At 38.3% G+C, this 23052-nt stretch overlaps 2 protein-coding genes across 2 annotated transcripts in view; one reads left to right on the plus strand and one right to left on the minus strand.

Moving 5' to 3' along the window:
- FTO (FTO alpha-ketoglutarate dependent dioxygenase) overlaps positions 1-4505 on the minus strand; it is a 371751-nt gene extending 367246 nt beyond the window's left edge. The window contains exon 1 of the mRNA XM_080828266.1: positions 4422-4505. Coding sequence (XP_080684392.1) covers positions 4422-4466 — 45 coding nt within the window. The 5' untranslated portion in view covers positions 4467-4505. The remainder of the gene's footprint in view (positions 1-4421) is intronic.
- Positions 4506-4772: 267 nt separating this feature from the next.
- The window catches only part of RPGRIP1L (RPGRIP1 like), a 94447-nt gene continuing 76167 nt past the window's right edge, over positions 4773-23052 (plus strand). Inside the window, exons 1-6 of the mRNA XM_080828721.1 lie at positions 4773-4829; positions 8034-8125; positions 9922-10066; positions 13358-13656; positions 16722-16824; positions 18332-18475. Coding sequence (XP_080684847.1) covers positions 8041-8125; positions 9922-10066; positions 13358-13656; positions 16722-16824; positions 18332-18475 — 776 coding nt within the window. The 5' untranslated portion in view covers positions 4773-4829; positions 8034-8040. The remainder of the gene's footprint in view (positions 4830-8033; positions 8126-9921; positions 10067-13357; positions 13657-16721; positions 16825-18331; positions 18476-23052) is intronic.

The raw sequence follows: 23052 nt of genomic DNA on the forward strand, positions 1-23052 counted from the left end.
CTTATAAACAGCAGAAATGTGTTGCTCATAGTTCTGGAGGCTGGAAGTCCAAGATTTTGGTACCAGCATGGTCGGGTTCTAGGGAGGACTCTCTTCCTGCTAAAGACTCCAAACTTCTGTGTCCTCACATGGCAGAAGAGATGAGGAGCTCTCTCGGGCCTTTTTCATAAAGGCCCTAATCCCATTCCTAATCACCTAATCACCTCCAAAAGGCCCTACCTCCCAATGCCACGACCTTGGGGATTAGGATTTCAACATAAAAATCTGGGGAGGACTCAAACCTTCAGACCAAAGAAACAGTATAGCAGTCTCTTAAAATGTTAAATACAGGGGCGCCTGGGTGGCTCAGTGGGTTAAGCCTCTGCCTTCGGCTCAGGTCATGATCTCAGGGTCCTGGGATCGAGCCCTGCATCGGGCTCTCTGCTCAGCAGGGAGCCTGCTTCCCACCACCCCCCCCCCCGCCTGCCTCTCTGCCTCCTTGAGATCTCTGTCTGTCAAATAAATAAATAAAATCTTTAAAAAAAAAAAAGTTAAATACAGATTTACCACGTGACCAGCAATTCCACTCCTAGGCCTCTACCCAAGAGAAAGGAAAATACGTGTCCATACGAAAAGGAGAATATGAATGTTCACAGCAGCATTTTTAATAATAGCCAAAAAGTATAAAAAACCCAAATATCCATCAATTGGTGAAAGGATTAAATAAAAGATGGTATATTCATATATTGGAATACGATACTATTTAATAATAAACAGGAACAAAGTATTGGATGAAAGGAACCAAACACAAAAGACCAACATATTGTCTGACCCCATTTACATGAAATCTCCAGAAAAGGCAACTTTGGAGAACAGAGAATGGATCAGTGGCTGCCTAGGGACAAGAGGTGGAATGGAGAATAACCTACAAACGAATATACATCTTCTTTGGGAGATGATAGAAATGTTCCAAACGAGTATTCTAGAAATCACTGAATTGTACTCTTAAAAGAGGTGTGTATTATAGTACATAAGTTATACATCCAAAGCTTTTTAAAAAAGATACTCAGCTTCATTAGTCGTCACTGAGATGCAAATTAAAGCTACGAGGAGATGCCACTACACAGCCACTAGAATGGCTAAAATTTTAAAGACTGACAATACTAAGTATCAGTGGGGACATGGAACAACTAGAATTCTCGTACACAGCTGAGGAAGATATAAAATGGTGTACTGGGTGTGAGTAACATCCCCCGAGATAATATGTCCAATCTTAACCCACGGTTGTTGCAAATGTGATCTTATTTGGAAAAAGAGTCTTTGTAGATGTAATTACACTGAGGATCCTGAGATTAAGATCATCCTGGATTTAGGGTAAGCCCTAAATATAACGACCAGTGTCTTTACTAGAGAAAGGAGAGGGAGATTTGACACACACACAAAAAACACTGAGAAGGTAGCCGTGGGAACACAGAAGCCAGCTGGTTTGCTGCCCAAACCAAGAAATACCAGGAGTCACCAGAAGCTAAAAGAGGCAACCAAGGATTCTCCCCCTAGAGCCTGCAGAGAGACCATGACCTGTGAAAACCTTGCATCCAGACTTACCTTTAGAACTAAGAGAGAATAAATGTCTGTTGTTTTAAGACACCAAGTTCATGGGAACTTGCTAAGGCAGCCCTAGGAAACTAATGCAAGTTGCAGAATCACTTTGGCAGTTTCTTACAAAGAACTGAGCAGTTGGATTCCTGAGTGCTTATCCAAGAGAAATAAAGACAAAGACTTATATATGAATGGTCATAGCAGCTTTTTTACATAATCAGCCCCAAACCAGAAACAATCCAAATGTACTTCAGCAACAGGTGAATGAATTAACAATACGTGGTAAAACCATACAGTAAATCATCACTCAGCAATAAAAAGGAATGAACTACTGATACACAGGACAACATGAATGAATCTCAAAAAATCTCAAAAATGCTGAGTGGAAGTAGACAGACTCAACAGTACACACAGTTTGTTTCCATTTATATGAAATCCTAGAAAATACAGACTCGTCTACAGTAACAGAAAACACTATTGATGGCTGCTTGGGAGCCAAGGTGGGGGAGACACTGACCGCAAATCAAGACGAAATTTCTAGAAGGGATTGAGAGGTTCTCTATGTCAACTATGATGGTGGTGTCACAAGTATATACACCTGTCACAACTTGTCAAATTGTACACTATAAATGGGTGCAAATTATTTTACATAAATTATACCTCAATAAAGTCAATTAGAAAATAAGAAAGTTCATGAATAACTGACCATTTTCTGTTTAACCATTAAAACTTAATTGCCTATACTTTGTTCTAACCAATAACATGTTCATATGCAAATTTAAATAAGTATCAAAGGAATTCTTTGAAGTAAAGAGGAAGACAACTTGCTCTATCAATTCAACGTGTTTCTAATGTTGAAAGTGGAAAAAAGCTTTGAGTCAGAAGACCTGGTTCTGAGTCCTAGTTCCACACAGCAACCAAGTGGCCTTGGGCAAGTCATGATTTCCTCAAGCCTTGGTTTCCACTCCATAAAATGTGGATGATATAAATCATTATCTCACAGGCAAAGGGTAAGGTTGCAATAGAGTAAAAGCTCCTTTGTACAGGGATTCTATCTTAGTTTAAGCCATAATTCCAGTGTCTAGCAAATAATAGATACTCAATAAATCAACAGAATGAGTAACATAAATGTAAAGCTAAAAGGTGAGAAAGACAACATACACAATGCCATTGGGTGACATTCATCTCTTTCTCAGAAGGATCCTCTCCTCTCTGAATCCGTCTTTAATATACTGTCCATATCACAGGCAGACTCTAGCATGAAAACTTCATGTCCCTGGTGAAACCTTGTTATAACTCAGGTCATTATAGGACAGATTTTATAAATATATATTTTAAGATTTCATGTATTTATTTGAGAGAGAGTGAGAGCAAGCAAGATCACAGAAGGAGAGGGAGAAGCAGACTCGCAACTGAACAGAGCCCGATGCAGGGATCGATCCCAGGATCCCAACATCATGACCTGAGCTATAGGCAGATGCTTAACCAACTGTGCCCACCCAGACACCCCCAGATTTTATATTTTAAATCCATAGAGGTACTGCCCTAACACAAACTCACTTGTACGATTCTAAATTCTACAAGAGCAAGAACTTCGTTTTAGTTCCCATTGGTCCTTACTTCTAATATTTGCCTAATATAGAGTAGACAACACAGCAGCATGGGTAAAGGCTATGTAACCAGATAAAGCAGGAAAGAGGGCCTTTTAAGAAGGACAAAGTGGCTGATGGGTAGAGAGCAGGGAGAGTGTCATGTCTCATGAGGCTGTAGGAACACGCAGGGTCCAAACCATGCAAGACATTTTAGGCCATGTGAAATCTTCTCTTTCTCCAAAGAGCAACAGAACATCGTGGAAGATTTTTAAACAGGTGGTTGGCAGAGGGGGAAGGAAGGAAAAGGACATGATTAGATGTGCACTTTGAAAAGATCACTCTCCATAGTGTGCAAGGGACTGGTTGTGTGGAAGAAAGAGGACAAGGGAGTTGTTAGGGTGTAGAATAAGAGTAGACCAATACAGAGACTATTGCAACATCCATTAAAGAGATAATGGAAACTTGGTCCAAGGTGGTGGAGACAGAAGAAGTGGACATGTCACAGACATGTGTAAACAAACCAACAGGACTTGATTTGGGAAGTGAGAGAAAGGAAAACACTCAATTCTTCTGAACCTTAAGTCTTCATCTGTAAAACAGGGCTGTTATCACCCCATCTGCATAATATCGATCTGCTATGGTAACAACATGAAGTACTATAAATTTTACCAACTTAACGTAGATCCTGAGATGTAATAAATGCTTAAAAAAAAAAAAAAAAGGAAGTCACCGTAGATGTTATTATTGCCACCCATGGAATGGCAACTACCAGAAGCGAAACCCCAAAGGTGGAAAACAGGATTGTTGTTAGATTCATCTCCTCTGTGCTGAAGACACAGATCACAAGAGGCAGCCACTAAGACAACTGTTCCCCATAAACACATCTGATCGCACAGATACTTCATCTGAACCAATCTCAGTCCTAGGAAACCATCACTAAGAGAAAGAACAACTGTGATGATCACAGTCCGGTAAACTGAGGCATCAGGGTAGCTACAAAGACCAAGAAAAGCAGGGGAAGGAAATGGGTGTCGTGATTCTCACCGGTGAACAGATCCAACACGACTAGGCCCGCATCCTGACCAGCATGAACGTGTATCCCCCAATGTCTCTGGTTCCCTTACTGACAAGGCCCTGTCATCCCTTGGCTTAAGACTGTGCGTCCGCTGGCCATGCAACCAAGCCCTTCCGGCTCCCGGCCCCTAGCTACAAGGGCACGGAGGATCCCAGACCGCGGAGAGGCCGACATACCTTAGCTTCGCGCTCTCGTTCCTCGGCGGTCGGGGTCCGCTTCATGCTGCCGCTACAGCCGTCTTCGCCACTGTTAGCCGCGTAGATCCCTCTCCCTGGACCCCGCCTCCTGCTTGTAGTTCTCTCGGCATCCTGCTCCCGCCCAGCGCCGTTCTCCGTCAGATCCACGAGAACTACCATTCCCAAGATGCAAGGCGGCGAAGCTCGAGAGCGCCTCGGGGTTTGGGGCACGAGAATTTCCCAGGGCCGAAATCTACGCAGCGAGCGGGCGGGTTAGAGCAGGAGCAAAACTACATTTCCCAGGAGGCAACGGAGCCTGCCATGTTTTTCCCGTGCTCCTCTCCGCCAGGCGCCCAACACGCCGTCGGCGCTATAGCAACGGTAGCTAGCCGTGGGGAGAGAGTGGCGGTGAGTACTCTGGGGGAGTCGAGGGGGGCGGAGGTGGCCCACCCTCTACGTGCAGCACGGGTCGGGGTCCTGGGGTCTGCCCTATGTCCTAGAGAAGGCCTTAGAGTTCTGCTCGCGTGAAAAGCAGCCCGGCACGAGACACCACATACCCAGGCCTGAATCACAGCCCGCCCATTATCCCCACGCCCAGCACCGGTTTGAAATTTTACATCCTACCCTGAAACCCTAGGTGATGAGAGTTGATGATAATTGCCGTGCCTGTCCAAGTACCTCAAGTAGAAGGGCACAGAAACACAGTTCTTTCATTAGCCCTGGCTTAAGGGTTGGTTGGTAGACCCTTAAGCCTCCTGAATGGCCTATTGTTTGCTTAATTATTTATAATTATTTGTTTATCGTCTGGTTACCCCCATAGCCTATTAACTACATAAAGACGGAGTTCCTGTTTACCGTGTTAGTCTCAATGCCAGGTATTCATTAATCATGAAATAAATATTAATCTCGGTGCCCGCCTTGCCCCAGACACTGTTTCCTACCGCTGTGAATAGGACTGATACCCATCCCGAGATGCTTATACCTTATTAGTGGAGACGAAGTAGAAATGAGCTAGTGAACAAATAAGAAATCTTAGGTAATGATGATTGCTACGACGGAAATGAACAGTGATGAATTTGGGAGGAAGAGTACTCTGACAGAGGGTGATCAGGGAAAGCATCTCTGAGGAAGTGACATTTGAGCTGAACCCCCAAGAATGAGGAGCCAGCTGATGCAAAGGCTTTGAGCAAGACAAGTACCATGGCTTTGAGGAACCTAAAGGAGTGTTGAGTGAGCATGGTGAGCAAGGAAGGATTACATGAGTTGATGTTGAAGATACGTGACAGCATTGCACAGGGTTTGTTAACCTCGGCGCTCTTAACATTTGGGGCCACATAATTCTTTGTTGTGGTTCCTGTGCACTGCAGGACATTTAACATCATCTCTGGCCTCTAGATGCCAGTAACACTGCCTTCCACCTTCCCAATCAAGACAATCAAAAATATGACCAGACAACCCCTACTTAAATGTGTGACCTTGGACAAGTTACCAAAGCTGCCTCTTGGTTTTTTGTTTTTGTTAATTTTTTTTTCATTTGTAAAGTAGGAATCATTTGAGCAACAACCTGATAGGGATATTGTGAGATACTTGATTAATTCCCATTAATGGAGCACTTAGAAGAGCCCCTGGCACATTTTAGTAAGCATTCAGTAAATGTTAATCCCACTACCATTATTATAAAAGCTACTGTAACTCTAACATGGCAGAGTTACCATTTTCACAAGTGTTCTGTGTTTAAACTGCTTGATGATTTGGTTCCAAAAACTGATCTTTCCTGTAGCAGTGTTGTCAAAAGAAGTAGGAGGTGATCTCTCAAGTATATGTCTGTTCATCGTTTAATGCCACAGGTAAATGCAGTGGTCTCCACCTTTGACGAGTTGTAATAAAGGTTAGGAGCCCTTTCCCTAAAGATATTGCATATACACATAACACATACAAGATCTTATAAACCATCTCTTGGGTCTACAGACCCTCAAGCTCCATGGATTCCATTCATTCAGCAACTATTTAGCGAATGCCTGCTATGTGCCATCCTCTGTGTTGGTCTCTGAGAATACCATACAGAGGTGCACAAGACAAATAAGCTGGGTATTCTCTTGGACTTTACATTCTGGGCCCAACATTCTAGAGATTGAGAAGCTCTGCCTTAGGGCACCTTCACTTGGTTTGCATTTGGCTCTTGGGGTGGTTTGAAATAAAATATAAACTCTTTTTTTTTTTTTCCCATATACTAACCATTGCACAGACTGTTTATATCCGCGTACAAAACTGAGTTACTGTGGTGCATCTCTGAAGAATAGAAACTGTAAAGATGCCAGAATTAACTGGACAGCTTGTATGTTGACGTAGGAAGCCCTGGGACTAGGCCTCATGGCAACAAAGAAAGAACAGAACAAAAACAAATTCAGCTGGTCAATTTATGAAACGTCTTTCACAAAACTGGGACCTACACACTCATTTGTACACCAAGTTAAAAATTAATATTCAAGTAATATTGACATCCCAGGCAAATGTACTAACTGCTTTTGACTTACCATCTCACTCTTAGAATAACTCTATAAAATACCTCTTCTCCATTTTTAAAGTTAAGGAGCTGTGGCAACTGGCTGGCTCAGTTTTCAGTAGAGCACGTGACTTTTGATCTCGGGGCCATGAGTTTGTGTTGGGGGTAGAGTTTACTTTAAAAAAATATATATGGGGTGCCTGGGTGGCTCAGTGGGTTAAGCCTCTGCCTTCAGCTCAGGTCATGATCTTGGGGTCCTGGGATTGAGCCCCGCAACAGCTCCCTGCTCAGCGGGGAGCCTGCTTCCCCCTCTCTCTTTCTGCCTGGCTCTCTGCCTGCTTGTGATCTCTGTCTCTCAAATAAATAAAATCTTTAAAAATAAAATATATGTATATATGTGTGTGTATATATATATGAAAAGTAAAATGACTTTTTCAAAAAAAAATAATAAAATTAGGGAATTGAAACTCAGCGAGGTTAGGTGACTTGACTAGCTAGTAAACAATAGAACAAGCATTTGCATCAGGTTTTTTGACCAGGTTTTTTCAAGATACCTGCTTGCTTTGGGGGATAGAAGGGAGTGGGGTATGGAGAGGAAGTGTTTCTTAAATTTGGGGTAAGTGTTTTTGTTCAGATCAAGAAATTTAAAAAGAAGGAAGAATGATAATCTTACCTCATTTCCTAAGCAAACTATAGGAAATTTATTGTTGAAAGGAACACTGATTGAATGTAGTCTTACTTTTATTTTTTTTTAAGATTTTATTTATTTATTTGACAGACAGAGGTCACAAGTAGGTGGAGAGGCAGGCAGAGAGAGAGGAGGAAGCAGGCTCCCCACCGAGCAGGAAGCCCGATGTGGGGCTCGATCCCAGGACCCCGGGATCATGACCTGAGCCGAAAGCAGAGGCTTTAACCTGCTGAGCCACCCAGGCACCCCTGAATGTAGTATTACTTTTAAAAGAGAAGCTGTCCCCTTCTTCAAGCAGCACATGTGGGCAATAGATGTCTGTTAAAATCATAATGCTTTATACATTTTATTTGGTTCTTTCCATTGCATAGTTAACATTATATGTTGGAAGGATTTTATTTGAATTTTCTTTTCTCCACAGACAGGCCATGTCTCGTCCCACTGATGAGACAGCAGGAGACCTGCCTGTGAAAGATATAGGTCTAAACCTCTCTGGAATGGGAGGGTTACAAGGTATGGCCAGCTGTTATTTATTATCGTTATGAACTTTGATCAGTAACTTCTTTTCTTTTAATTTAAAGTATTTCTGATATCCTTACAAACGAAGCCATTTAAGTAACTATATAGCTCTTGATTGGACTAAACAGGAACATGGAAAGTTTAAAACAACATATGGTATTTTACTGCATGCATCAATTATCAACAGCTCATAGAAAATGTAAAATCCCCCTCTGTTCTGATAAAGAATTGTTATAAATCATCTTTTTAAAATTCCACACATGAATAGAAACTACACAGAGAGTATCAAGCCTCCAAACCGAATTGCCTGGTTTAAATCACATTCACCATTAAAATTTTTTTTTATGTTTAATTTTATAGGGGAGGAAATGCCGTATTTAAAAATTTTTGCCTTTCAAGTGGAGTATCTCAAAATGGTTTGTTTATCCAAGTGATACTGACTTTGTTTTATCAAATTAATATACATTAAAGGTTTCCTTTATCCTTTTATCATGTAGTGGTTACCCTAGAGCTAAAATATCACTTTCAAATTGAGAATGAGAAACACTGCTTTGAGGAACAATTCAGAGTATAGAGCTGTGTTTTTGTTTGTGTATACAACGTGTCAGCTCTGCTGTCATGCTACTGCATTTGTCATTAAGACAGCTGTTTTATAAAATATATTCCACTAAGGTGTCTTACTACCCCCGTTAATTAGAACAATTCAACTGGCAACCTTGAACTACCACAGAAAGGTGGTCAATGCGTTGTTCATTGAAAATGATAAATTGACTATACAGGTTTTATTTTTGAAAGTAAAAAGTATGTATAAGCTTTGCTTTAGATCTTTGGTGGAGTACCAGGTATTCAAATACAAATAAATGTTAATTGTGTAAAGCTGTTTATTGGAATTCGCTACCTTAAGTTAAATTCTTGCCCTCAGTAACCAACCATAGGGGCTTTAACCTTTGTCCATTTGTTGATTCTTTTGGATGATGATTGCAAATTAGTGATATGGAAAATACTAAATTTAAGCATATGTAAAAAATCATATACACAGGCTAAAAGGTATGAAAGTCCTTTAAAAATATATAAGAAAGTTTATAAATGATTTGTGAAAGTTTGTTGTATGTACTTGCAAATTTTACAGTTTATTTTCTAGAATCCAGAACCCATACATAGCTCTGAAAAATATCTTATGTTCACCAAATTATTGTTAAAACTCTTGCCTCTGTTAAAAAAAAAAAAGGGGGGGGGGCGCCTGGGTGGCTCAGTGGGTTAAAGCCTCTGCCTTCGGCTCAGGTCATGATCCCGGGGTCCTGGGATCGAGCACCTCATTGGGCTCTCTGCTCCGTGGAGAGCCTGCTTTGTCCTCTCTCTCTGCCTGCCTCTCTGCCTACTTGTGATCTCTGTCTGTCAGATAAATAAATAAAATCTTAAAAAAAAAAAAACTTTTAGATAATCTGACTTTTAATTTGTTTTTTTCAACATTGAGCATATAAACTGAAAGGTCTTATTGAATGAGAGTTCCATCTTACATTCTTAAAGAATGGTTATTTAAATACCATTTTGAATGGATACTGTTATTACTCAAATCCTTAATATTGTATGTAAACTTTTAATAGCAAAGATTATTATTCTCCTCTCTGATTGGTGATATAAACAATGCTATAACATTTTCTAAAACAGTCTTATTTGTGGGTCACAAAGTAAGAGATGAGTGCATCGGAGATTATATTAATATCAACAGTTACAATATTTAGAGACTATTTTAACTAATCCCACTATTAATTACCTTGACGTTTTTACAGAAACTTCAACAACACGGACAATGAGGTCTCGCCAGGCAGTGTCACGTATCAGTCGTGAGGAACTGGAAGACAGATTTTTGCGTCTGCATGATGAGAATATTTTGCTTAAACAGCATGCCTGCAAGCAAGAGGATAAAATTAAAAGGTTATGATAAAAAGCTTTTAGCTTTGTCTCCTGACACTGTAAAGTTTGGAGGATATGCTTTTTTACAAACTTAATTGAAAACTCCACCTGGAATCTTTTTTGGAACAAGGCAGGTTGTAAATAAATACAATTTTTAGAAATGGAAAATCTTACAAACTAGAATAATAAACCAAAAAGATGATGAGTGTTTATTATGTCTGAAGTTGGCTATTTGAAAGAAAGAGCTAATAGCGAAGAGTGCCACGAGTATAGCATGTCTATAAATAACTTCTGGTTTAATATTTATAGTTTAATAAGCAAATGGCCAAAGCATCTGTTTTTTAAATGCCTTAGTTTAAAATGAGATTTTGAAAAAGTAATTAGCTATTCTAACTTGTTAGAATGCATGTTCCATTAAGTTTTGGAGTTTACTAATGAAAACATCACTTCAATATCTGGAACATATTTAACTTTGCTTGGATGAGTCTAGAATCTCTATTTCATAGAGTCCCTACTGTTTCTGAAGTAACATTGTCCCTTGATTTGTGTGCATAAAATTTTTGCTGGGATAACTTCTTAAGAGTAGATAGTCTTTCATTCCTTCTTGTTCAGAAACACTTTGACTATCTTCTGAATGTGTGGCATTAAAAACAAAAACACACCTTCCTATTTGTAAGCTTCAACAGTCCTGTATTCATATTCATGTTCTAGGTTAAATGAAAAGCTGAGACAGCTATGGAAGAAAGAAGATAGGGGGGTCAGGCGGGGGCGGGGGCTTAGAATGCATCCTAAAGGGGTGATTCTAGTTCCGTTTCTACTCAGTGGACTTTGTTCTAATGACCCACTGACCTGCTGTGTTTTGGGGCTTTTGCTTTGAGTTCATTTTTGAGTCATGATAGTGTCTTTTTTCAAAACCTGTGACTCACTTGCCTGATTCCTTTTCTGACCAGTAACACACACGTGTCCTATCAGAATGAGGAATGTACGCTATGACCACTAAACAATTTTTTTTCCTTTGTAAGCCTAATTGGTCAGTAAAATAATTGAATTCACAACCTTGACCTCATTAGTAATTTGTCCTAGCCAGAAAGTATAAAACAACCTAATAACGAGCCATGTAGTTTAATGAAAAAAGGACTCGGCTAGGAGTCAAGTTGTATGCATGTGTTCTATTATTTTCTCTGCCACCGCCTATGGTATTACGTTCAAGCCACTTAACCTCCTGGGATGTTATTTTACTTAGCCCTGAGAGTAGTGATCCAATGACCTCTGTGACCCAAAGCTCTAAAATCTTGAATTTCACACCACAGACACTACCTAGAGGAACGTGTAGAACTGCTCTTTTTTTTTTTTTTAAAGTAATCTCTGCACCCAACATGGGGCTCGAACTTATAACCCCAAGATCAAGAGTCACATCTCTGCCGACTGAGCCAGCCAGGTACCTCAGAACTGCTTTGAAATTTAGCCTTAAGATGTAATTAGTATCACATTCGCATAAATGTAGATCTGATAAACCACCTTTTAAATTAGTACTCAGACTTTACCAGATCACATATAATGCATTAATACTACAAAATAACCACATCAAACAAATGGAAATTATTGCTTTTACTGGACAAACATAGAATCTTGTATCTTGACAAAAAGTTTCCTGGAACATCCTTGAAGGAATTTAAAACCACTCTACTGATGTACTTTTCTTTCCTTAAAAATTTGGGTCATTTATGATTCTCCACATGTTGACTGCTTTTTATATTAAACCTGTGTCTTTTGAATGTGATCTCTATCTCCGTGAAAGTCTCTCTATAACAAAAGATTCAGATGTTTAGGTTGACATCTCATTTAGATGGCAACCATATTTCTATGGCTAAACCATCGGGGAGTGGGGGGGTAAGGATCCTTAACTCATTAAAGAGCTAGATAGAGTGTGTGGCTCTGCTGGGCTTATGATACCTGCCCAAATTTCCCCATGATATATCATTCTCTGGATTAGGAGGAAAAGGAACTAATCCATTGATTATTTTACTAGGGTGTTTGTGGTCCTCTTGGATCTTGGTTTTTATTATCCTATATCCCTTATAAAGCATGTTTAATGGATTTGCCTCAAGGGAAAGAGAAAACAATCTTAACTGATTATGTTATGCATATTTCTCCCTGATGCCACATGCTGTAGGCTGAGTAGCCAGAAGTGTAGATAGACGTGTATTACTACCGCTTTTACAGAGGACTCCGCTTAGGGCAAAAAAAGGTTGTTCTATGACATCCCAAAGCCATTAAGGATTTTTTTATTTCACTTTTGTTCTCTTAAGTAAAAGCTTCTGTCCATAACCATGCTAAAATAAAGCAAACCCCGTTTAAAGAAAAATGAAGTGAGTTTTTATTTTCAATCTCCGTCTGGCTCTTTATAAAAATAGATTCACTGTAAACTAGAATCAGCTATTGAAGATGTGCGACCAATTTTGTAAAGTCTTGAACTTGTGTCTCTCATCAAAGCCACCTTTTCTTTCTTGTCCTGCCAAGATTTTTCCATTCACTGTCAGGCATGTTTTCCGTACGTGTATATTACATCACCCCCATGTGCCCTTTCTGTCTTTTGTTCTGTCTAACCAGTTTTTATCAAAACTTAAAAGACTGAAAGGTATAAACTCTTAAGATGTCAAAAGCACAACTTATGTCTAAATTTAAAGGTGGCATTAAAATAATACTTTCTGCATCTGTGTGTTTTCTACCATTAAACATGAACGTTTCTCAGGCACTAAGCGGCACATTTCGGTTTCTCTGAATTTTTCACCGGCCTCTTTATCTGTGTGTACCTATGCATCCTAACATTTTTGTACTTGTAATATGTCTTAATCTTAGAGAACCTGAAAAGAGTTCACCTAAAACATATCATCTAAATGCTGCAGTCTTAACACACTTTTCAAAAGTTGTAGCTTACTGTGGCTCACATCTCTAACCCACCACATCCACAATCTGTAGCTACATTTAAGTGCATACAGCATTCCTACATAAGGTCATGCGTTAAAAATTGCATTTGAGGAACATATGGAGTAAATATGTGTCCTCTCTTTACTAACCTTAAATGATAAGCCTTAGGAAACTGTTATTTGTCAGTGCTATAAAGCAGATTGTTGCCCAGTGGTTTCAATTATCATCAAAGGATTCTTCACAGGCAGTAATAGTTACATCAAAACCTGAAATTTATTATTCAGGTTCTGCACTGAAGTCCTCACAGTGATTATGTTCCTTTCAACAGAATGCATTTTATGCTGACTTCTCACATTCCTTTTCATCTTTTTATTATTTCCCTAGAATGGCCACCAAGTTAATACGGCTAGTTAATGACAAGAAAAGATATGAGCGGGTTGGTGGCGGCCCCAAGCGGCTGGGACGAGATGTGGAAATGGAAGAAATGATGGAGCAGCTGCAGGAGAAAGTTCATGAGCTTGAAAGACAGAATGAAGTCCTCAAGAACAGACTCATTTCAGCCAAACAGCAACTTCAAATCCAGGGTCACAGGCAAACACCGTACAATTATGTGCAATCTCGTGTTAACACTGGGCGTAGAAAAGCGCATGAAAATGCAGGCTTACAGGCATGCCCCAGGAAAGGTAAAATAAGCTTATATTAAATCCTAAATGTCAGTCTTTTAGTAGGTCGTTTTACACACACACACACACGCACACACAGTATTTCTGTATTTTGCATGTTTTTAAGTACCTTTAGAAATAGAAAAATAGTTTTTTGACTTGCATTTTGATAAAATGTTAATATTAACCTGGGAACCATTTGTTGAGTAAAACATTGAATGTAATTATCTATCCTGATATGAGAGACGCGTATGAAACTATATAAAATAGTGTAATTTAAGTTGGTTTTCTGTATTGCAGACAGAAATTACATTGACTCAGGCAAATAGGGAAACCAGCTAGTTTGCTTTTTATGATCATACTTTCCATTTTGAATGATCACACTTAATTTCTTTGTCAAAAGACCTCTTATAAAATTTGCAGAACTGCTTAAATCTCTCATTGTGTGGAGGCAGCATGATAGTGCAATGTGCACATAACTAAGGGTTTAAAAAATTGTGTTTTTGCTCCTCTACGTACTCCCTGGTGACCCCAGACAAGTCATCTAATGATTCTGAACTTGCTTCTTCCATGTGAAATAAAAGGATTTAAGCAACTGACTATAAAGATCTCCTTCATCTCCAAAAATGATCATAGATCAATCACTTTCCTCATTTTGAGAGTGAATCACCTAAAACCTACCCATACAAAGCAGTTCAGTTGCATAGATGAAACTTAATATAGAAAGAACCTGAATCTTTCTAATAAAAATTCCCAATTCTCCCCACCCATGGACAAACTTACTTAAAATGAGGCGAAAAGTCAATCAATATTTTAAGTAACTTTTTTAAAATTTCAACTACTAGGGAAGGAAATAATATTGTAGCTGCAATTGGTGTTCATTTGGAATATGCTTCACATAAAGACCCAACATTTTGAGGGACACAAAAAGTCGTGTAAAACTTTTCAGTTCATCGAGGAGGACAAAAAAATGCCATATAGACCGAAAAGGAGAAAATTTTCTTGTATTTTTTTCTCCAAGCCACAATATTGACCCTTAGGCAGCGTTCCCTTAAAGTCAGTAAGGCCTCCGCAGAGGCAAGAGGCAGCCGCAAGATGAAAGGGCTCAGCTATGCCTAGCTTGTGAGATTGGCAGTAGACTTTGATATAACCAAAGCAATCACAGTGCATTATAAATTAGAAAATACTCTGCTGCTAATTAACTTTCTCCTTGGAAGAGAGCCCTTGACCTCTCAGAGCCTCATTTTTCCCGTCCGTAAAACGGAGTGATAACACCAGATGAGGAAAAAAGGTCAAAAGATGACAACTCCACGGTAGTGTATTTTACCTTTCAAAAGTCGCTTACCCTCTCTCAGCCTTGGTTGGGTCATCTGTGACTGAAGCAGGGCAAGACGATCTGTATGGCTTGTGAGGTCTTTTCTACTAAACAAAGAAGCAATGCCCAAATGGTAGGTTAATGTGACAAACTAATGTACTGCTATGAATTGCCGTTTGAATGGAAGAGTCTGGTGGAAGTTTCCTTCTATAGGGAAAAAGAAAAAAAGAGCCACAGAGCAGCACAGTCTTTCAAATGTGACTACAAAGTTTGAATTTCTCCTAGTGTTTATATACTCTTAGTAATTCAGACCTTTTTCAGGGCTTGGTACAGAGTCCAAGGTGTAGAGCTTTACAGAGCACTACATAGTGATGAATACTTTGTCAGCCATTACCTTTCTGAGTAAACTTGAGGCACCATCATCGGGGTTGATGCCTTAGTAATCTTAACAGTCTCTTCAAGACCGTCACCTTTGGATCCGGAAGTTACGCCATGCTTTTCAGAAGTATCATAGCATAGGGTGGCGAGGTGAAAACACTAGACTCGCTCTGGCTACAGGCACTCTTGCCCCCAAGCTGCTGAACACGTACTCCCATTTTCTATATGTGCCTGGTCAAGAGAAGGAATGGGAAGTACTGGTTTGAGGTGTGATCGTTATAATGTGGAAACAATCCTTATAGTGAGGAACCAGTAGAACAAAGATTCTTATAACTGTGTATGGTACACAATAAGTTTTAAGATTACTTTAAGGATAAGTAGATTCTTTTTTAAATTTTGCTAGTGCTGTTTAGTTTTTCCATAATTTATGTACGAAAAGCTTAAGAATTAGCATTACTGCCAAAATTGGCAAATTTTAACAGTAAACTATTTTAATGGTTTTAGGCAGAGCCTTTTCTGGTCTTTAATCTGGACTATAATAGAGAAAATTTTGGAAACAGCAAACAATAGTTCTATTCTAATTAAAAATAAACTTTCTTAAAAGAATGTACTTTATCTGTGCCTTATATCTGAGACTATGCTCCATTAGAAATCTGAATTATTTGTCATATTTTATCTACCTTAAGCTCTAGTAATTTATTTTGTAAGTGTAATCATGTAATTAAAATTATGTCCCATTTTTAACAATGGGAGTAGACTTGTAAAAAATGCACCTATTTTTACAAGAAAAATATTTTAAGGGCAGCAGCAAAATGTTTTATTTAAAGAAATCTCATTGGTGATCCCTTTTTTAATTGCCTTTGTTTAAATAGGGATTTTTCTTATTGAGATGGAAGAAACCAAAGTATAGGAAACATTTTGACTTACGTTTACAGTATCTGTGATTCACGCAAATGAAGACAAGTTTCAATATGTAAGGTCAAGGAATGTGAATGACTAATTAAAAAGATCTTTTAAAAACTATATCAAAAATACTTAAAAAAAAGTCAGGATTTTGAAATATTTTTCCTTCGTACTTTAGCTTATATTATAAAACCCTGAATTTAGTTTTTTCAGAAATGAATTTAGATGCTCTAAATCTAAGTTGAACCAAATTATTTCTAGGTCATTTGGTTTCCATAGTAGAAGTTCTTTAATGGGCAATGCCTGCTGCTCTGTAGATTTAATGCCAGCGGTAATCCCTTTGGCAATGGATTTCTGATTCTCTGTACTATAGAGCACATATCTCTCAGTACTTAAGAAATTTTCTTATATTGCACATTTCTTCATGATAGCAAATCAAGAGTCCTGCTTTCCCAACTTCACTTTTATAATCTTACTGATTGACTTTTAGGTATTAGATTCCAAGATGTTGATGTAGCAGAAACTCTACAACCCATGCTTACAAAATATGGCAACAATTTACTTGAAGAAGCCAAAGGAGAAATAAGAAATTTGTATGTATTCTTTTTGTGGTCATTTTAGAACTTTGTTTATTGATCATGTCTTTTTTGATCCCTCCCTTTTTCTTTATTTTAAACACAATTTGTTTATGTACAAATAATTTGCTCCACTGAATATATCTAGATCTGTGGGGTAAGAACAGATATTATATAACATGTTTCCAATAAAATGAGGAAAATGAACAACTTAACCAACTACATCAGTGGAGAGGTTCATAGAATAGTCCTCTATATTACAATTTTCTCCCCAAACGAATGGCATAAAGTCCATTTAGAATAGTGTAAGCTTTAGGGGCAACATTTCCATTCTCAGAAAAATTACAGGTAATTTTTTTTTAGATCCTGAATTAATTAGCCTTTTTGCGGTTAAAAAAAAAAAAGAATTAGAGGGAGTGGCTTAAAAGTTTGGAGTTACCAAATACATATGGATTTCAGATTTTATTTCACTGTGATTCTGTGGTACTGCATTCTTCATCATTCTATGGTTTCAAAAGTTACTTCTGCCACATTTAGCTCACTTTCCCAGTTAATCAAAGCCTCATGGTTTGAGTGTCTGTGAATCACACAAATGAAGATAAGGTTCCACCTTACCTACATGCCTTCACCTGGATCATCAAAAAGTAACAATTCTGAATGAGGAAAGAAAACACGAAATAGCATCATGCTTTAGACGGTTGCTTAAGAATAATAAAGACTTCAAATTACTTCTTTTGAATACTTTATTTTTATTTTTATTTTTATTTAGTTACTTGACAGAGAGAAAGCACAACCTGGCAGAGTAGCAGGCAGAGGGAGAGGGAGAAGCAAGCTCACTGCTGAGCAAGGAGCCTGACATGGGGTTTGATCCCAGGATCCTGGGATCAGGGCCTGAGATGGTGAAGGCAGTTGCTTAACCAACTGAGCCACCCTGGCGCCTCTGGATATTTTAAATACCAGTTACAGCAATAACTAGCCTGCAAAGGAATAAAACCAAAAGACTAAACCTAATCTTGTTCCCTGCTAATCAGCTGAAAAAACAGGGTTCATAGGAATTTCCTGAGGCTCATTATACTGGGATGCTGCCAGACGTGGTAGAGATAAATAAATACAAGCCAAAAAACCTCTGTTACATTTTGCAAATCCTTGCTCTCTCTAAAGTGTTAAATTGCATGGTCTAGGCAGATGTACACAGGAAAAACCAAAAGTGTATAAATTATCTGAAGATGGGCAAATTGTGGAGTACATAGTAGGTAACCAGTAAATACTGAATTGAATTAAATTGAACTGAAGTCCAGGTTATCATCTAACACATTATTGTATAAAAAAGCAGTATTTTGAATTATTCCATATGCACTTCTAAATCGTCCCATTTAATCTACTATTCACTATACACAGAGGCACGTAAGCTAAAAATGTTTAACTTCTGCTTGCTCTTTATTATGAAGAACTTTCTTTATACTGATCTTGAATATTGCAGGTTTTTCCTCAACCTACAAATTCTTGTAAAGGTTCTTTATTTCAGAGAAAATGTTATTCAGTCACAGAGAGGCCAGATAGAAGAGTTAGAGCACTTGGCTGAGATCCTGAAAACTCAGTTGAGAAGAAAAGAAAATGAAATTGAGTTATCTCTTCTTCAGCTTCGAGAACAGCAGGCTACAGATCAAAGGTATGTTAAAACAGAAATATCACTTTGATAAGGTCAAAATTAGTTTAAAATACTTTATCATGTGCCATAGAAGGATGAGTCTTGTCTATTTTAAAAAATCATGTTTTCACTTAACATTCCTCATATAAGCCTCCTCTAGACCTACTAACTGCTCTCAACAGCTCAGGGGGAAAGGCATTTTCCCCATCCTACTCTGACTCCTCTTGTTTCCCCCACTCATTTGTCCATTTGTTTCACTTACCATAACATTTGTTTCACTTTCAGGGGGAAAGGCATTTTCCCCATCCTACTCTGACTCCTCTTGTTTCCCCCACTCATTTGTCCATTTGTTTCACTTACCATAACATTTGTTTCACTTTCAGGGGGAAAGGCATTTTCCCCATCCTACTCTGACTCCTCTTGTTTCCCCCACTCATTTGTCCATTTGTTTCACTTACCATAACTTACCATAGGAAGTTCTGATGCCATTTGGTTGCACCTACCAAGGGAAATATACATGACAAGGACCGTGCTGTTGACACATCTTGTGAATAAGTCCAGCCTCATATAATTTTTTTTTCAAAGTTAAACAAATTCCGTAACAGGTTACCAGTTTTTTTAGTCCCAAAAAGATGTTTGTTATTTCTCCTAATATTCAAAATTTGCCTCAAATTCTGTTGATTATTGTGGGTGCCGAGAGGGCCCTTCAGCGGTCTCCTTGCTGCCTCTTCATTTTTGATGTACTGGATTTTCTTGCCCGTCCTCCTCGTGTCGTTTTTGCTTCCTAATACTTTTGGTTCCTAATACATCTCCCCTGTTTTATACTTCCACACTGTGTTTCCAACAAGACTTTATCTTCTTACCATATTCTTCCTCAAATCATTCTCCCATTCCTTCCTTCCTTCTTTTTTTCTTTCCCTTTGTTTCCCTTCTATTTGTTTTCTTGGACCAAGGATACCCAGAAGTAGAGGGAGTGGCACATTAAATGGCCGGGGATCCAGCACTTTGCTTAAACAATCATTAACATGTTCCCAGTCTTCTTTCACCTCCCTTCACCTTTATTTTCTTCAATTAATTAGCCCCAAGCAGATAAGATGTCATCTCTCCCAGGAATACTGCGGTATATATCTCTGATAGGCAATTTTTTTTAATGTAACACCATGCCATTATTGCACCTAACAAAATTAACTGCAGTTCGTCGATACCCTCTAATAACCAGTCTATATTCAGAATTCCCTGAACATGCCTTCTCCTGTTTGTTTAAAATGGAATTCAGATGAGGTCTACACATTGCATTTGACATCTCTTATGTCTCTTATTTCTCTCTTAATGTTTTTTAAACCAGACCTAGATCTTCTATTTGTTTTTCCTCTCTCCAGTGTATATGATGTGATGCTTATGTGGCTAGGTTCTCATGTAGAAAAACCAGTATGATTTTCTAGTTTCTCATTTTGGATTCAGAGTTTAATCCTCCTTTAACAAACTAACCTGCCATGGTAATGTTTGAAAAAACTAGGAAAAGATGCATCATAGGAGACTTGTTTTAAGAACAATAAAATGAGGGGCGCCTGGGTGGCTCAATGGTTTAGGCCTCTGCCTTCAGCTCAGGTCATGATCTCGGGGTCCTGGGATCGAGCCCCACATCGGGCTCTCTGCTCAGCTGGGAGCCTGCTTCCCCCCTCTCTCTGCGTGCCTCTCTGCCTGCTTGTGATCTCTCTGTCAAATAAATATATAAAAAATCTTTAAAAATAAAAAATATTTTAAAAACAATAAAATGGGCTGAAAATATATAAGAAGCTTTATATTTCAAAGATTCAAAAGATTAATATTCTCTCTGATTATATATAAAATTAAATTATATAATGAAACCCTGTATATTTAGTGATATTTATATACCCTTCTAAGGGCAAGGCAAAAGAAACATGAATATTTTTGAGAGTTGTATTTGGCAATACAATTAGAAGCCTGGCTTTGAACCAGCTTGAATACCTAAGAGTCTCTGTTCCCGTAGGAAGAAGAACTGATTAGACTTGGTCTTGGAAAACCAAGACACGATTCCTTCTGAGGAACAATGCGACAGGACCAGACCCCAAAACTCAATATGACCTTAATAAATTGCTAATAGCCATATTTAAGATACTACCTAAATATAAAAATTCTGTGCTTAGATCAAGCCCAAGCTTAGAGCCTACCCCATTACCTTTACTCCATGGCTGAGGACAAGGTTATCAGAGATTACTTTCTCTGTTATATTTCTTGAATTCCCAAAGACTAAGATGGACACTGTGTTGGCCATTGCCTCCTCCAAAGGGATATGATTGTCTAGGAACTGGAATATTCAGTGTTCATTAAAAGATAGATCCAAAAGTCCTTCAATCCAGGACTAGAACAGCAGAAGAAATGGAGCAACAGATAGGTATGTGTGGTTTCTCCTATAAATATTTCCAGGAAGAAACACCAACATATACACTTCAACGAGTTTACCTTAAAAACTAAACTAAGGCCCTCCTTAGGGAGCTGGATTATTCACTCGATAGCAATCTCTTTTGTCAGGAATTAGAAGTAAGAGCAAGTACTATAGGTAAAGGAACTTCTGTTGCAGAGGCCAAAGAAATAAACCAATTTGTATCCTACCTCACTGATTTTATAATATTGAAAATCGCGTGTTATTTGCTTAGAAAGGAAAGGTACCTTTAGTAAATAGCATATTGTTCCTTGAAATACAGTTGTAGAAAACTGAAGAAATGACTTCCAATAAGGGTCTTTAAGTCTTTTTTTCTTGTATGTTTACACATAGCTCAAAATTTTATATGTAACAGCAAATTTTTGAGACTAATGGAAAACTGTTGAAAAAAAGGCTGGGGAGAATATAAAACTTGCTATAATTTACTGTAAAGAAAAATCACAAAATGCAAAACATATTTAACTTCTCTTTCACGGATACATTATTTCAAATTTGAAATTCTAGAAGTCTGATCAGGATGTTGGGCTCCTTGTTCTCAAACATGAACCTAACGTAGTCGTAATCTTCAGAGTGTGGTGCTCGATATTTATGGCAAAGAGCCTTTTCATAGAATATTACAGAAACTCTTCAGAGTATGTGTTTAATAGACCAGTTTGGTTTGGCATCAACTTGACATAAACTTTTGGTTATCCAAAGCCCTTAATTGCTTTGAAGTAAAAGCCCAGTGCTGTTCTTTTTTATTAAAATCATGTTTTTTCCTGTTATTGTGGTCTATTTTGGAAGACTGAGTTGTGATTTTTGCATATGTTCTACATAATGCCTCATTAGCAAAAAATCTTGTATCATTTACAAGTAGCCTGAATGTCTGTGTTGTTTTGAACAAAAATCCATATTAAAATTTAAACAATATAAAAATGCACATTTTCTGCTTATTAAAAAGGCCGTCTTAAATTAAATGCAAAGCAGTAACCAGTGAACACATGTACATGAACATTAAAATCAGAATGATTTTACCTTTTATTGGCTTTTCAACTCCAAAAATATTTATACTTTTACCAAATGTGTAACTAGTTTGTACTAAGTGGTTTTTTTAGTAAATGTTAGGGTGTTTACCTTCTTAATTAAAAATCATGTAAGTTCCATAATATCCCAGTGGAGGAAATTTAACCTATAAATGTTCCAGACACTCTGACTTGCCCTCTTCCCTTTGGTTGACAGCAGACTGTCAAATCTTAAAACAGAGAATCCTTTTGCAGCCGTGCAGTCAGTGTAAGAAACAGCTGGGCTCTAGGGGCCCCATCCTTCCCTTCTAGGCACACAACAGGGTTACTTCCTGGCACTCTTAAGTTCTTCCCCAGTGTTTTATTTTGAAAAATTGCATACCTACAGAAAAGTTGTAAGAATAGTCACGTGAACACTCTTTGTGTATTTGTGAGTGACACAAGCCTGTTCTGCATTCTGCATGCACATGCATGAGCACGTTTCCCTCCTTTCCATCCTTTCTTCCTCCCTTCCTCCCATGCCCCCATCTGAGAGTTAGACACATGTATCCTTTTGCTCTCTGTACACTTCTAACTGTCTCCTAAGAACAGAGACATCCTCCTGCATAACCACTCTATGGCTGTCATACTCAAGACACTTAACAATAAAGTAGCATCATCTAACACAGAGTCCTTATTCAGATGCCCCAGTTGTGTCCCTTATAGCAGGGGTGTTTTGTTTTGTTTTGTTTTCCAATAGCTGGTTTTAGTTTGTTTTGCTTGGTTTTCATCTAGTATCCAATTAGGGGTCATGTATTGTATTTAATTGTCATGTCTTTTAGCTTTCCTTTATTCCAGAGTGGTTCCCCATTTCCAGCCCATTGATAGTTGTTTGCAGAACGCCCCTCAATTTGTATTTGTCTGATTATCCAGCCCCCTAATTTAGAGGGCACATCTGGTCCTTGGATGGAAGGGTAAATGGGGCCACGGATAACCACGCACACATTATTATTACACAGGCAGGTGATCTGTCATTTTAAAAAAATATATCCACCAAGCTTTTGCTGATGTTTTTAAAACTTTAGAATTTGCCCAGTGGAAAGTATCATACTCAAATACCATTTCTTTTCTCTCTGTGTTTTATTATTATTATT

This window comes from Martes martes (assembly GCF_963455335.1).
Source record: "Martes martes genome assembly, chromosome: 17".
NCBI lineage: Eukaryota > Metazoa > Chordata > Mammalia > Carnivora > Mustelidae > Martes > Martes martes.